The sequence below is a fragment of the Passer domesticus genome, chromosome 1 (assembly GCF_036417665.1).
Source record: "Passer domesticus isolate bPasDom1 chromosome 1, bPasDom1.hap1, whole genome shotgun sequence".
Taxonomy (NCBI): domain Eukaryota; kingdom Metazoa; phylum Chordata; class Aves; order Passeriformes; family Passeridae; genus Passer; species Passer domesticus.
In genome coordinates this window covers 136,406,287-136,422,534 of record NC_087474.1, presented here as the reverse complement: position 1 = coordinate 136,422,534, position 16,248 = coordinate 136,406,287, and the positions used below count along the sequence as shown (strand labels likewise).

At 37.4% G+C, this 16,248-nt stretch overlaps 1 protein-coding gene across 5 annotated transcripts in view; it reads right to left on the bottom strand.

Annotated features, from left to right (window-relative positions):
• NECAB1 (N-terminal EF-hand calcium binding protein 1) overlaps positions 1 to 16,248 on the bottom strand; it is a 53,135-nt gene that overhangs the window by 15,107 nt on the left and 21,780 nt on the right. For 3 of the 5 annotated variants that reach the window (XM_064391183.1, XM_064391175.1, XM_064391191.1), the window contains 3 exons: positions 12,718 to 12,743; positions 10,273 to 10,370; positions 838 to 974 (listed from right to left, as the gene is read on the bottom strand). In XM_064391183.1, coding sequence (XP_064247253.1) covers positions 838 to 974; positions 10,273 to 10,370; positions 12,718 to 12,743 — 261 coding nt within the window. The remainder of the gene's footprint in view (positions 1 to 837; positions 975 to 10,272; positions 10,371 to 12,717; positions 12,744 to 16,248) is intronic. The other 2 variants (XM_064391211.1, XM_064391201.1) reach the window with 1 other exon arrangement.

The window sequence follows — 16,248 nt, the reverse complement described above, 5'->3', positions numbered from 1 at the left end:
CTCAGACTTTCAAAACCTGATTGATTCCTACAGTCAAGATGCTGGCATAAAACCAGGTATTACTCCTGTACTTCAGGGATCTCAAACCCAACAGCAAAACAAACAAGAAAATTGCATTTCTAACAAACAAAAAAAAAACAAAAAACCCAAAACATTTCCAACAGAAAGGTCTTAAGATCTTTGTCCATAAAATACAACAGCTTGCATTTTGCTTTCCCTATTGTCTTTAACAATAACATACTGAAGAAAAAATTCCATATAACCAAGTAACTTTTCAAAAATATTTTGATCCTTGATTCTACAAACCCTCATCACAGAGATCAAGCTAAAACCCTTGGATGGATGAAGGCTACCCAGGTGATTGAGAGTTTATAGAGCTAGATGTTAAACAAGAATACGGCCATATATTCTAGGAAGAAGCGTGACAAGCAAAAGCCTGGCTATTTCTTCTTTTAACATTTTTCATTGTGCATGGAAAAAAAAATAAAGCTGGAAAAAACAAAACAGTCAGTCATCTTAGTAATTTCAGAGCTCTTTATATTGCAGTGGTTTGGTTTTTACATTTCATATTAAACTGTCCAGGGATTTAAAAATAAGTCAGCAGAACCTAGCAGATACTGAAATGATTGTCCTACAGGCAGCCCACCACAGGATCAGATGCATTCCATTTCAGGAAAACTCCTATTAGTGGGTTCCTATAGGGAATATAAAGCGTATCCTTATTTCTGCTGTTATTCCCTGTATCAGATTTCCAGGTGAAATGTAAAGCAGTGGTGGAGGTTTGCCGTGACCTCACTCCTCACCCCCTTCCCTGCAGCTGAAGAGGGCTTTGCTCACCTCTCCTGCCGGCTCTGCTCCTCCGTGGTTTCCACGGCACACTCCAGGGAGTTCTGGAGAGATTGCAGCTGGTTCAGTGTCTCCTTCAAAAGGAAGCGAGTCACAAACTGCTCCAATTTGGAAGCTTCCTGATAGTCCTAAGGATTACATAAAAAAAAAAAAACCACAAAAAAACCAAAAGGTCAGGCTTTGCTTACTAAGTTAGAAATACACGAGGGAAGGTTCAGACTTCATTCAGGAAGAAGCAGGTAGGATGTTTCCATGTTCATAAATGTAAACCATGCAAGCAAACTTTGCTGATGGACAAAAAGCCCTCTGAATTTCCAGGTGTAGGCACAACACCAGCTCAAACTGAGACTCAAATACACAGTGACACAACACAGTTTCTACTCAAAAGACCCTTTTCTTTACATCCTTAACTCCAGTTGATGGCAGCACGACATTACTTCTGAAATGTGGAAAAGCCAAAGTAAGATTGACAGCTGCAGAACTGAATTTAAAATTTTAATTCAGATTCACTTTTGTAAAAAGATGTTTCTCAAGCCCACTGGCCTGTCTCAGACATTGATTATGGGAACAGTCTTTGAGCAGGGCACATGCTTAAGATACTCCCCTGAAAAATCCCACCAGCAGCTGGCTGAAGGGCTGTGTGAGAGAGGTTGCCTTCTGTATTTAACACTCTTTGACTGATTTTTGTTCCTTTAATTTGTTTAATTATTTTTTAAACCATATATCTATATATTTCACAATTTCATTAAATGCATCTAAATGTAATTTAAACTAGAGTTTGGTTATTATAACAGTTTGCACCTGTATTTAGCAATTTGTAGTGGTTCTTTGAATAATGACATTTCCAATTTATTATGTGTATCAAAAAATATTTATGTTTTTTTGGTGCAGATAATTTCAGAAATCAATTTTTATTCCTGTTTTCTCCCTGGCCCAATAAATCGTATTTCCATGGCTGGGATCAAATTTGATGTTTCTGGAAAGCCCAAATCTGCAAAAACCCAGTGTGTTCCCTTCCAACCATGCTCATTATGTGATCCTGTGATTTGGCAGTTCTGCAGTAATACATAGGTAATACTTTGTGAGGGCGGCCACCTTTACAATAATATAAACACCCTCTTTCTTTTTTTCTCATTAATAAGTGTAACAGAGAGGACAGAACAGACTCCTAGAGCCTCTGCTTACTGTGCTGAGGTCACATCAGGAACAGAGATAGAAAATAGATTTGCATCTCTTAAGCTCTGAATGAATTTGTTGGCTCCTCACTCAGCTGATCTTGAAAACATTTGGGCACAATTCCATCTAAAACAGTTTCATAAAATATGAGGTGCTTGCAATGAGAGATTTCTTTAGTCACCACATCTGAAGGGAGATGATGGTCCCCCACCTCCAAGCTTTAAAGACCTGTCACTTCCATGGTGTTGCCTCCTACACTATCTGAGAACCCATTTGAGAATTTTTGGTATTCTTAAGGTATTCCATGTTCTTTCCAATGTTAATTACAGCTAAAATGCCTTTCTGATTTTTAGACTTCTCTTAGATTTTTTTTTTCATGTATGTGTTTGCAATCAGAACAGAAATAGATGTTTATAAATTTGAATGTAAAATGAAAGATTGTCAGATAATAGCTTTAAAAGCATTTTGGTCTCAAATGAGAGCAGTCTTTTCACAATATCTGTTATTCAGTTAGTTCTTGTTGGAAGACTTCTGTACAGAAATCTCAGGTGTTAAACCACCCATGAATCATCAGAAGTTACTTATGTAGCCAGTAGCTTTGTGGTCTTCTACATTTACTTATTCTGCCTTCAGACTAATCAGCTGGGAGCCACTTTCCAACAAATAATTTTTCATTGATAAAATTTTAAAATAGATGCTCATGAGAGATTGTCTGTTTACCTGAGGGACTCACCAGTCTACAATAATGTTTATGGCAACCTTCCTATGATTACTTAATCTTTTTGTGCAATAGGAAAGCTGTTATTTTATTCTTCTAAACTGTCTCCATTGTAATTGATTTAAAATTTCAGTGAACCCTGACAGATCATTTAATTTTCAAAAATTGTGATTTTATGGCATGTTAGAACAACATGTGTGAATCTGTGCAGCATGGACATATAACTGAAACCTTTCAGTGGAAATCCAAGGTATACTTTCATTTGTTTTTCAGCTTTTGCCATTGCTCTTGAAAATAAGTGAAGAAATCAACCCAGAACTGACCATTTCTTGTAAGATTTTGAATTGTATTTTAAAATTCTGGTCATCCAGAAAGTAAATATTGCAAATATCTCCATATTGCTTCCTGATGATACTCATAGTAAGTCTGATACAGGCATGCTGAATTACAACCTAAATGTACATCAGCATTGTTTAATTTTGAAAACTGTTCAGGTGGGCTCTCACAGATATGGGGATCATATAAACAGCTGTGTAATACTTGTTGCTGTCTGAGGCTTCTGCTTTCTAACTCCTTCAGAAAAAAAATTACCTAGAAAAGCTTTCCGGCATCTAAAAGTTAGTAAGATTATTTTTTCATTATAACTACTCCAAGTTTGTGCATTGCACTGGGATTTAGTCTTTTTTTTTCTTTATATTCCTGTCCCATAACTTCTATATTTAAAGGCTTCCCTATGAAAAAGTTCCTTGTGATCTTTAGATATGTCTTAGAGTTACCTTATCAGATTTACAGAGCTATTTTTGAAGATGGGAAAGGTAAGCAGGATGCTAATATCATCTTTGGTGGTCTAGAATTATCAAAGACACTCTCCTTATGTATATTTTACCGAAATACTTGTGCTTACAACTGTTCTATGTGGAGTTACTTAACTCTCTTAATGCATGTAGTTGAGCAAATAATTTACAAATTATTTACTGGGGTTTTTTTTAAAGAATTTATAATTCAAGAAATTCTGAGCTCACAGCAATGTTGGGCAGCTTCAACTCCTGCCCAGTGAAAAACAGCTACTACTTGTCTTTCTGAAGTTCTTCAAAGATCATAGAAGAAGGTATTCAGCATATATAAATGATCTGAATAATTGTAATTTAAGTCATGGAGGGAAAAAATATCCATTACATTCAATTTAAACCTCAAGCCCAGCTCTCAGCACTAAGGAATTAGCAGGCATGCTTTAGTATTGTTTCACCACTCTATTTCCTTTGAAAAGTACCTTATTTTGTATTTTATGAGAGGCACACTGGTACAACAGTTTTGTATTAATTTATTAGGTTTATATTATGGTAGAATCAGCTTAACTGGCATGCCCAGTACTGCCAGTGCATCGTGCCACCAATCAGTAATGGGACCCATGAATGGTGCCTGTACATAAACCAGAAAAATGGCCCATTCCTTGAATTTCATCAGCTGTAAGTTACTGTTCATTAGCATACACATTACACTGCACCACAGTTTGGGCAGTCCAGATGAAATAAGTCTGTGTTAACATATTGTTCTGCTTGTTAGTTTTACTGAGTGTGAATGAATGAGGGTAATTTTCCACATTTCCCTCATCAAGAGGCAACTGTGACCTTTGCAAGCAGCAAAGATTTGTTTAATGAAACTGAAAATGCACATAATTAGTGATTTCACTGTAGAAAAGGTGACTGTGGTCTTTAAAAGTGTCTAAAGGCTATCTAGAAAAGTGCAGAAGAGGTTCTCCTTTTACAAAGGCAGAAGAGGCAGGATTTAGCAATCTCCTAGTGCAGCCCCTGGCTCAGGGTTACCAAGGTTCAGCAACTCTTGATCCTCTCAGTCTCTGTGCCAGCCTCAGCCCTCTCCCCTTCATCCTGCTGCTCCATTTACCACAAGAGCAGCTCCTTGAGATGGAAAAGAAGTGGGACACTTCTAACTGATATATTACTTAGAAATTTACTGTTTCCTACTTATATGTCATATTAAACAAAAATTCACAAAATATTTATGAAATAGATAGACAGAAAATACCCTCAAGTCAACTGAAAAGCAGTTATCACTGAGTAGAACTCAGTAAGAAATAATCTATTTATATTTCCTTTTATCATGGAATGTCTCCTGCCCTGTATGTTTAGATCCCAAATTAGAGGGACAAGGCCCTGGGTTACAACTTTAAATTGAAGATATAAAATTAGTCAGAATAACTTCACTAAAATGAAATCCCTACGAATTAATTCTTCAGACTGTAGGATGAAATCAAAACAGCAGCAGAATAAAATCATAATTTCACTAGAAATATTGAGAGATGCTCAATGTACTGACATCACACAAATGTAACTTTTACAGCATCCTCACTGTAAAAGTGATCTAAGACAGGATGTGCCCAATTATTAGATTCAACTTGGAATATGGTACAAGTTTTACAAGTTTATCAAAATATTATATTTAGCATAAATTATGTGTTTAAATTCTTTGGAACAGTGACAATTTCTGCTAACTATCTGCAGTGCTGACTTAGCAGCAATGAAATAAAATAGGCAGCCATGGCTGATTAGAAAGAAGATTGTCACATATTTGTAATAGCATCTCTCAGAACAGTCTATCATTCCCTGGACTGTGATTACTGAAGGAGTAATGCACTGTTGTTGCAATAATAGGGTGTACGAAATTCATGTATGGATAAAAAGTAACTCCTATTTGAGTGCTATCAGGTGCATCAGATAGCTTAGAGACAAGAAACAGTTTTGGCTGTGTTTGACATTAGCAGGTAGCAGGGAAATGTGCAACACCCTTGCTCCAGGGAGAAGGCTGCACCGCTACACACAAAACATCAAAGCCTCTGGTAGTTTTGATAGGTATCAAGAGGAGAATGGCTAGTTAAATGTTTATTTTTCTGCTGCGAAGTAATTTCTGTTTAGAGGTATGAATATTAAATTAATGGGGTTTTTGTTTTGTTTTATCTTTATTTTTGACTAAACACATCTTCTCTGCTGCTGGGAAAAATTTGAGCATTGTATCTTTCTGACCCAGTAGGTATAAAACTTCCACAAAAAAAGATCAAAGAAGTTCCCAAGAGTTTTCATTACTCTGATAAGAAGCTAGAAGAGGAAAGGCATGAATGTCTGGAATATCCTTGCATGACTCCTCAGAATTAATTGCTTGCAGCTTTTTGAATTTATCTTAGTTTGATTTGACTTTCACTAACAGTCACAATCTTAAAAATAAACAAAATTAAAAGTCCAAACCAAAATTTAATAAAATTGCCAGACAAAAATAACTTTTATTTGTAGGGTCCTCTCTGCCTTGTAGCAGGGTGGAACTGTTGATATATTTAACATTATCACCAGCATTTCTCTCTTCAGTTGAGAGACAGTCAGTTCACTTACTGACCAGAACAGGCTTCTCAGGAAGTGGTGGAGTCATCATCCTTGGACTTATTTAAAAGGTATGTAGATGTGGCACTTGGGGACATGGTTGGGTGGTGGATTTGGCAGTATCAGGAGGTTAATTGTTGGGCTTGATGAATTTAAGAATTTTTTTCAAATTGAATGATTTTAAACCTTAATAATGCCATGATTTTTGATTGACATAAAAAATAGCAATAAATCTAAAGGAACAAACGAACTGTTTTCCAAATCAGTGCATGAAAATTAATAGTCAGGATAAACAGAGCAATACCTGTTTTTCTTAGGCAGCAGCTATTCACTGCATCAATTCTGTGAAAGGTGCATTTGTAAAAAGTGTCATTTCAAAGAGAGCAAGACTATATTCTGTGAAAAATGTTAGTAAATTCTAACCTCATGGAAAAATGGGTGCTAGCCAATTTAACACCATTTTTGTGAAAACAAAAAAGCAATTTAAAACTTCATTTGTGCTCAAATACAATTTCAGTTGTGGAACACCATTGTAAACAAATGCCTATCTAACTTTCTTCCCAGATAATTTGTTTTGTGATAAAATTTACGTAAATACTACTGTTACTACTAGTTAAATACGCAAGTAAAAAAATCTAGGCATTCCAGTTTATAATGGGTATCAACCCTCAAGATTGCAGTGAGTAACATAATTACCATAAATGCACTATCAGTAACTAAATTTCAAGCCCTGTGTTACTCTCTCAGTTCTTATAATCTTCTCTTTTACTTTACAGGCTCCTATTTTTAGACTAATCAAGATATTTTCAAGTAATGATAAGGCTGCACTGACTTTGTTTAGCTTTGGGGTTTTTTGAGCAAAGCAGAAAAATTAATGATTTCATAGAAGCAGATAATTAGACATGCTGTGTTTGTCATTAAATCCAGCATCCTGCTGTTGCACACCACACACCCCCCTTTCTATGTTTTTATAAGCAACGTGTGAAAAGCAGTTAGGGTTTTTTTTCTCCCAGAAGACTTGGAAGGCTATTCAAGAACTTTGTAGCTCCACTGAATAATTGTCGTGTTTTCATCCTAAAATTAATATTTATGTTTTGTGTATGTAAATACTTCATGAAAATCAGTCTTAAATAAATCAGTTTTGATCACTACTGCTCAAATGCATTTTGCTAGTTTACCTAGTCTGGTCCCTTGCTATCACAGATAGATCATTAGGTATCTTTCATAAAAGAGCTGCAAAGGAGGAAAGAAAGTCCCTCCACAGCAAAGAAGCAGATTTTACAGAGTCTGAAAAGGAGAAAATTTGCAGTGTTCCATCCCTCTTTTCCTGTGCTGTCTGCCATTCCTTTCCATGCAAGCCTGCTGTGCTTCTGTCTCCAAAAGAAGAGCTGTACCTCAGTATTTACAGGAATTGTGTGCACTCAGATGCCATCACTTTCCTTCCTGCTGTAAGGATATAGCACAAGGAAACAGTACTGAAACAGAAAGACTGTAGCTCATCTTCTGGTTAGATGAGATTTGTATTGAAGTATATTGCTTCCAAATGCAACTCAGTCTTTTCCCTGCTGAAAGGTGTTCCTACAGAAATCTAACTCTGTGTTTTTAGCTTAACACCTCCCATCAAGCAATGGAGCATGAATGGTTCCTACACTCCCAAGGGCTTCCTAGGTGCAGTTTAGTTTGGTTTGACAGGAGGGATCTGGCCCCAGAACAGTGAAAGGAAGTCAAAGCTTCTTGAACGTGCTAACACACTGAAATGTTTTCTGCCAGAGATGATGATGGTTTCACTTTCAGACAGCAGAGGACTGGAAGGCTGGAGAAAGCAGTTCAAAAAAGCTGTGCTGACAGCTCTTTCAAACAACAGAGGGCAATAAAGTACACAGAAATCATGCTGGTCTGGATCATTGGAAACTGACTCAGCCACTGTAGATACACTGTGTGCTGGTCCCACAGTGCGGTCTTCAGTTCCAGAATTCTTTTCTATGTATGAATTTTCCTACTTTGAAGACAGTAATAAATGCTGCTACAACTCAGTGACTGCTCAAGGGACTCAGTGGCTGCAGTGGCAGAATGGTGACAAAGTTTTATGCTGCACTAGGAGAGGAGATCTAAGTCTTGCCTGAGATGCAGGTCAATGGCCATTTAAAACCACACCAACCAATTCTGAGCACCTGTTTGCATGTGCAGGGAGTCAGCCTGAGCTATGAGCTGCCTCACATCTTGTGTGTCACTGGTGATGAACATCATTTATTATGCTATCTCAGTGTGCTAATTAAATTTTGCTGCACATCCAGCTCTGATTTTAGATGTCTGAAGTCCAGATTTTAGACCATGAACTTAAGTAAAACTTGAACTATTTAAGATAGAAATTTTAATATTTGCACTCCAATGATTTATCGGATAATGAGGTCATGTAACCAGTTTCCTGAGAACTGAGTTCCTGCTGAAAACAATCCAAACTTTGAATTGAAAATTTAATTTCCATACAAAGATGTAGTGCCTGAGTATATCCTTGGCAGAAAGTTCTATTTTAGAATATTTGAGAACACCTTTTTTGTTTGACTATGTTCACACAGAGTTTCTACTAAATGGAATTAAAAATGCTTTTCCAGTTTTACCCTTGCTCTATTTCTGCCACCTCCAACAACTAGTCAGCTGAAGTATTCCTGGAAGACAGAAAACCCATTAAGCTTAAATCCTCAGTTAAGAAAATAAAATTCAAAGAAATTGTAGTTGGGTTATACTTTAGATGGGTTCTTCAAGTAGACATATGAAACACTTATTAATATTCCAGATTTTCTTATCCATATTTCTAGTCAGGCCAGTACATATCTTTTATAATCTCATTACTCTTCTGGGACTTATCCTTGCAAATAACTTCTGAAGTAATTCTTAAATGCTGTCTTTTATTTACTTCCAGTTGTTATGAGATGACATCCTGCCCTTCAGCAGGAGTATTTTATACACATGGCTATTTTTTAAAAATTATGCATAGCTAAAATGAACCAATCTGTTGCTTTTTAATATCCAGCTCAACAGTGAGTCACTGCCAGTTCATTACAAATGGAAGATGCACAGCAAAAATGAACAGACATTCAACTTCCTGGCTCAAACTCTAAATAAATAAACTACACTTTTGGGTTTTTATTTTGGCAGGTTATGTAAAATGTATGAGTACTTTACTCCTGCAAACACCTGAATACCAAAGATAACAGCTTCACTAAAGAAGCACAGCTTTCTCCACATTGATCTTCCACTGATTGACTGAAAAAAAAAAAACCAAACCAAGGTTTTTTGACCCCAGGGGATCTCACTGAATAATTTTGGCTGAAATCTCTGGTTTTGATGACTAGCCTGGTATGGATCTGTGGCTGGGTTTCGAGGATCTGGGTTCACTTCCCTCACCTTTTGAAGCTGTTCCACCTTGCACAGGACATTTAACTGTTCAGCCAGGGAAGAGGAGTAAATCACCTGAGGTACTGATGCACTTTTGGTCAGCCACACAGCTGGGATGTGGTCTGAACACAGGAGCAGGTACAGCCACAATGAATTGGGTGCCAGGTGGATTGGCTGTCTGGCATATCCTGTAGCAGTGCCACATCCTGATCAGGTGTGCAGGTGGATAAACCAACCTTTTTCCCCTGAGAAACATCTCCTCCCTCCAGGGTAAAGGTCCCCTTGCTCTGCTGGTGAGCAACAGCCCTAACACCTCCTCTTGGCAGGCTCTGTGACCACTGCTTTTGTTTAAAAGGCCTCAAATAGAAATGAAATCTTGTTCTTGGCCAGGAGCTTTCCCTCAACCCACCAGGTTATTTTTTCAAATTTGGTCTGTTTCCAAATGGTGGTGTTGACACTCACCCACATTTGGCAGGGGACATAGAACCCTCTTCATACAAAAATGCAAAGAACATTCTTTAGAGCATTCACAAAGATTTTGGCTGTATCCAAACTGTAATAGTTTGCAGATAGGACTTTAAAGATTTCGTCTATAACCATTTTGACAAGCATCCTACTGGATTTTGCTGCAAACCTGTATATTTGGCAGAACTTAAATACAAATTAGTAAATTCTGATAAGAAAACTACCAGAAGTACTCCAAACAAACAAAATATACAATGTAAAGAAAATTTCAAAATTTTTACTTACTTTCTTTGTTTTATCCATTGCCTTCAGTATGGTTATATTTAAGTCTTCCAAGACAGACAGAACATTTTCATACTCTCCTAAGTGCTTTGAAAAATAATCTAAAAGAAGAAAAAACCCCACATCACCTACAAATGTCCTCAAAAATCAGTGTCTCATTAAATACCAGCTTTATCAAGTCTGAATTAAGTTACAGCATTACTGAATATCTCAGTGCAAAATAAAAAGGAGTTACAATGAAAAGGATAATTTTCTTTTTAAATTTTGTATTCTTTCTCTGTAAAATCATTCCTGGCATACTTAAAATACCAAAATCAGTATTTCAAAACATTTTCTTTCAATAAATGAGCTGTAAATTCACAAAAAAATGTAAATATCATTTTGAAAGATGAAACAAACTTATTTTCAAAATATCTACATCTTCTTTCTAAATTGAAATTTCATTCTAATAGTCTAAAATTACTAGCAGCAAATGAAGTTTTCATATGTATGTGGTGAATTTGATTATGTTGATAAGAAGTGAGTAATTCTGGTAGAGCCCTTAGAGGAGATAATATCAAGTAGGGACTGTTGTGAGGCGGGGCTGGTTGAGAGCAGCTGTTTCTCTGAGAAGTGAAGAGACCATGAGTTAGCCAGATAAGCTTCTAGTCCCAGGTGCTGTGATACTTTCAACAAATATGATGCATGCAAAATTAATTTTAATGAAAATCGTGGAAATAGCAAGTTGCAGGATGTCCCTGTGTAGCTTCTCAAAGCAAAGAACTTCTTAACAGAAAAAGCTGATGTAAAATCAGAGGGATCACAGCAAGAAGAGGAAGCAAACCTGGGAAATCATGACCCAATTTCCCATTTGGTTGATGTGGTGAAATACAATAGAGGGAAGCACAGGAAGGAAACAGTGCAAAAAATAAATAAATAAAATTATGTTGAAGCTTAGAGACTGTGTTAGACAAGGCATTCAGACATCAGATCAGCTGGAAGAGCACAAAAATCAACATCTAAGTGGCAGACAGGAAGAACAAGATTAGATAGGAGATTTTTGAAATAATAAATAGCAACCCTTCAGGGTTTTTAAGAGGTCAGCATGACCTTCTCAGGGGAATCATGAAAACATAAATTACCAGGAACACTGTGATGTGACCTGGTATTGCTGAGACCTTCAATTAAATTATTTAGAATGAAAACGTATTATGAGTTAGTACCCTGGATGTTTTTTTAGCTTAATTTCTGAGATGAACTGATATAACTCAGAAAGAGCTGTATAATCACAAGCTTAAATATGGATTGAGTAAATTCAGTACCAGATTCACAGATGAGAAACACCCTAGCGGCAACATTTGAAGGATTTAAAAGGCATTTGAAGCAGCCTGTCTTTAATCAAATACACAATAAACAGAGTCAGTGCTGGGCTGTCACCCCCACAGTCCAGCAAGCCTGTGCAACAACAGCTGCATTAAATCCCATGTGGAACAAAACCACCTCTCTTCCTCAGCCAGGTTTATACAATTTTGGCCAGATGCTCAAACAGCACAAGTTGTCACAGCCCAGTTCACTTCAGATAAGCCTCTTGTCACATATTTATGAGCCACAGGGTGAGGTGGTTTTTAGGGGGTTCTTGGCCATGTCAGCCTGTGGGTGAGTAAATGAGCTGGTATTCAACTTGACAAAATGCTCATCTTTTAAAGGTCTTCAACATTGCTGACCACTGGAAAGCTTATCAGGCTGCCATGTTTCCCTCAGAAATTGGCTGGTGTTGACAAGCATGAGGTTTTTTTTTTTACACTTTGCGGCAGAACCTGCAAAAACATTTGTAAATTGTTTTCTGTCACAATAAGTACTGCTAAATCAGGTGCTGTTAGATAAGCTGGAGAGCAAACAGGGTGTTGGGGAAATGACTCACAGCTCAGAATGAGGTACAGAAATGGGTAATTGGGCCAAAATCTAGGCCTTGCAGGAGTTTTATTGTGACAAAGGATCATAGAACTTGTCAAACTTGCTGTTCTCCCTGGCTCAAGTAGGAGGAAAGTAATGAATTTTCTTTTAGTGGGGGTATATGACAAGTGTTAAAGCTAGAAACTAACTAGAAAAGATATCTCACACTAAGAGGAAATAAAAGACAAGATCTATCTGTCTGTCTATCTATCTATCTATCTATCTATCATCTGTCTATCTATCTATCTATCTATCTTTATGTCAGAACAGATCTTGAGTCTCAGAGAGTGTGAAATACTGATTAGGAAAAACATTTTCAAAGCAATTCTGCGCATATGGGATGACAGAGTCTGAAAAGATTATAAGCCATCTGCATTTTCCCAGGAGTTCTCTGAGTGGAAATTATTTTCTGTTTGAGCTACAAAGATTAAACAGAAAAAAATAATCACATGGCATGTTTATTTGCACAGGGCTGCTGCAGGCATAGATTATGTTCTTTCCCAAAAAAGAACTTACCACAGAGCTCTTCTGTGTCAAGATTGCTGGAAAGATAAGAGTATAGAAGGTTAGTGAGGTTAGTAATGGTTTTTTTTTTTTTTCATTGTATTGGTAAATAGTGTGACTCAAGTATTAGCCTGACTGGGATATGAACCCCCTGCTTGGGCTGCAGCAGAAGATGCAAGAGCCTGGCTCTTCTGGCCTTGCTGTGCTGCCTTAGGGCAGAAGGCTGCAGCCTTTCTGAAGCTGGCTGCATGTTCAGCCTCCATTCCTGAGCCCATTCCCACTGGCACCTTTCTACTCACTGCAAACTCACTCAGGAGTTCAGCCTTTGTGCATCACAATGCAGTGGCTGCTCCTCAGGCCTTACACATTTGGCTCCCATTCCAGCAGAAATCCATCTAAACATCAGAAGTTTTTGGGTTGAGATTTTTTTCCTCAACCTTTCTGCTTGTACTCCTCTTCTGTGCTGTCATACTGGACAGCAAGGCTCAGAGATCTTGGCCTTCCATGCTAAAGAAGAAAAATCCCAATAACTTTCTCCTGTTTGCAATCCTTGCTGTGTAATACTGTTCTATGGGAGAGCCTTGCAGAAGGAGGATAAAACCAGACATAGCCCATGAGCACACATAATTCCTAAGATTTTCTGGCCATGCCAGACCATTTCACCACTACTAACTTTGGTAAAATTAATAATGTGAAAAATATAGATGTATTGCCATATTCCCATGCCATCATTATATAAATACATAAAGGCAGGGAAGTCTATTCAATTCAAACCTGTTTGCTTGAAGCAGATTTCATCTTGATCAACTTTGAAGTGATATTTTCTCTCATAAGCAAGGCCTTAATCGTTAAAAGAAAAACACATTTGACCTACACCTCATTACTGAAAGTTAGCACGTTGCTTTTCTTCCAAGGAGGAAAAGAAACAAATTATTAAAGAAACTTAAAAGCATGAATGTCCTCTTTGAATCTTGCTGAGGGGTGACTATTGAACGGCTGACTGCACTTAGTATTTTTTCACTTATCTTTTTAATGGAATTTTTTAATTGACCTTTTAATAAAATGATGACACAGTACTATCTTAAAATCACTTTCTCCACTGCTAACTTCCATACATCTGGCTTTTATTTCACAAGGGAGAGAAACTGATAGAAATTGCAGGATCCTGGATTATCACAAACTTGCATACTCAGGGCTATAAAAACTTCTGAACACTTTTAATTGATAATGTAAATGAGATTTTCACACAACATGTATTAATTGAAGGTGTTTCTTATCTGCATTCAAACAGGCCAAGTGAGATGGCTGCAAATGAGACTTGCACCTGATTTCTCCAATGACCTTCGTGGCAGGTATAAAGGAATTCACAGTTTGTAAGAACTGGTGCTGAAGCTGTGAAACTCAACTCTTAGGTAAACAAACTGTGTGATGGGGAAAAGGGTCTGCAACTCCTTAAGGCTGTTTACCACAGATCACTGTGCTATCTATGCTCAAATGTGCCTGGCCAACTCTTCTGCAGTTCAGCAGTCCATTCTGGAACAGTCCAGATGTTCACCCCTTAAATACAAACTGAAACCCTGAAAGCTGGAAAATTTCCTGAATCAAAGAGCCTTGACGGGATATGATGAGGTCAAAGGACAGGAGTTTGCTGTTATAGTGCCTACTCTTTTTTCATTGTCCTTGCATTTTCTGCTCCTTCACATCATCTGCCCTAATGACTAAATGTAAAAGACACGTCTGCATTTCTTAATGAACAGCTTGATAACTGTGTTTAAAACAGCATTTCACATTGTTAACCAGTCAAATTCATGCTCTCTTTTCAAATTTTATATTTAAATCCCTTCTAGTCCATGTTGTTTTGCAACATCCTCAGTACCCCGTTAATGACATAGGGAGTGGCTCAGAGGCTTTCAGCATCTGTTTTTCAACATGCTGTTTTTCCTATTGACAGCAGTGGCACAACTGCAAATGGACTACCAGTGAAAATGGAAAAGTATTCAGGTGCTGAATTAATCTTCAGTTAGAACTGGACACATGAATAACCAGAAAATATTATCCGAAGCATTTTGAGCATCAAGCCTGTGAAAAAGCACAGAAAAGGCATAAAGAACATGGATTTCTGTCTAGATATTCAGTATTTCCTTCTGTTATAAATACCCTTGGAGACTTCATTGTTCTTGGCATCCTGTTTGAAGGGGATGCTGTTCTAGGCAGAGAAGCTATAATTTTGTCAGTGATAATTTCATTCATTCTGAAATAATGGCATGATGCTTCAAAACCTGTTGTGAATAAACAGCAGAATTCTTTTGCTGCATACAAACAATTCTAATACAGAAATAATTAAAGAAGTTTGGCAAGTATTTAATAGTACAGGAGTGAGGTGCACACCAGAGGGCTGTTTCTGTAACTCAGTACTCAGGTTTACAGCAGCAAATGTAACTCATTTCAGTGGGTACATATGCCAAGGATGCTTCTGCTTAGACTCATAATCTGGTAATGCTGAACATGTTATTAACAATATTTGCTGGATGACTCACATCCAGGCACCAGCCCTCCACTCCTGATAAGCAACCAAAGCATAGGGTGAGGCAAATGCATTCACATCAAATCAGAATGATAATTCTCAATTTTCTTTCTGACAACTAGATGCAGTTCTTCTACCTGTCTGTGCCTAAAATGTTCTCTACCTAAAAAACACGAGCTATTTTTAAAGGACTAATACACTGAGCAGTCCTGATCACTGAGAAGTTGATCATATCTATTGGCCAGTGACAAAAAAATAAGCAAATTCACTTGAATGAACCATGGCAAAAGGGCTTATTTGTGGTACCTCTGGAAGTGGTCCAAAATGCAGAATTGCAAAGCAGCTGTGCTTTTGTTCTGCCCACCACAGTTAGCCATGGACTGGGGGCAGCCAGGGAGGAGAGAAGGTTAAAACTATTCCACTCATCCACTGCTGTGGGTCCATGGATCCATCCACTCATCTGAGACACTGTTCTATGGTACAAAAGACACCTCTAGGAAGGGGAACCAGCAGAAGATCCATGAATTTTCCCTGGACCACAAGAAAAGGCAATCTCTTACAGAGCATGGAGTCTGATATATAAAGCAGTTATTTTACTGAAGAATCCAATACTATATTAATAAGGACTTTATGAACTAACTTAATTTAGGAAAACATTGCCATGAATTACAGCTGGAGAAGGATAACACTTTCTTCTTCAGATCTCTCTTTATTCTCAGATAAGAGAAGGATTTCTCTGCAAATCTTGAACTAACTATCTTTTCAGTCCCATTTGCATGTCTTTTGCTAAATTTGGTTTTAGGGATGAAAGTTTGAAGCTAGTATAGCCTATTGTTAAGTAGAAGCATATAAATGGTAAGTAAAAGGAATTCAGCACTACTTAAACTATGCAAGGGTAACTGAACAGGCATCCATGAACAACCTCATCCAAAAAGCTGTAAGGTCTTTGCAACAAGAAAGCCTGTGCACTATCTCACTTTAAGTCAGCAAAATGAGGCAACTGCTCCAACACTAATGAG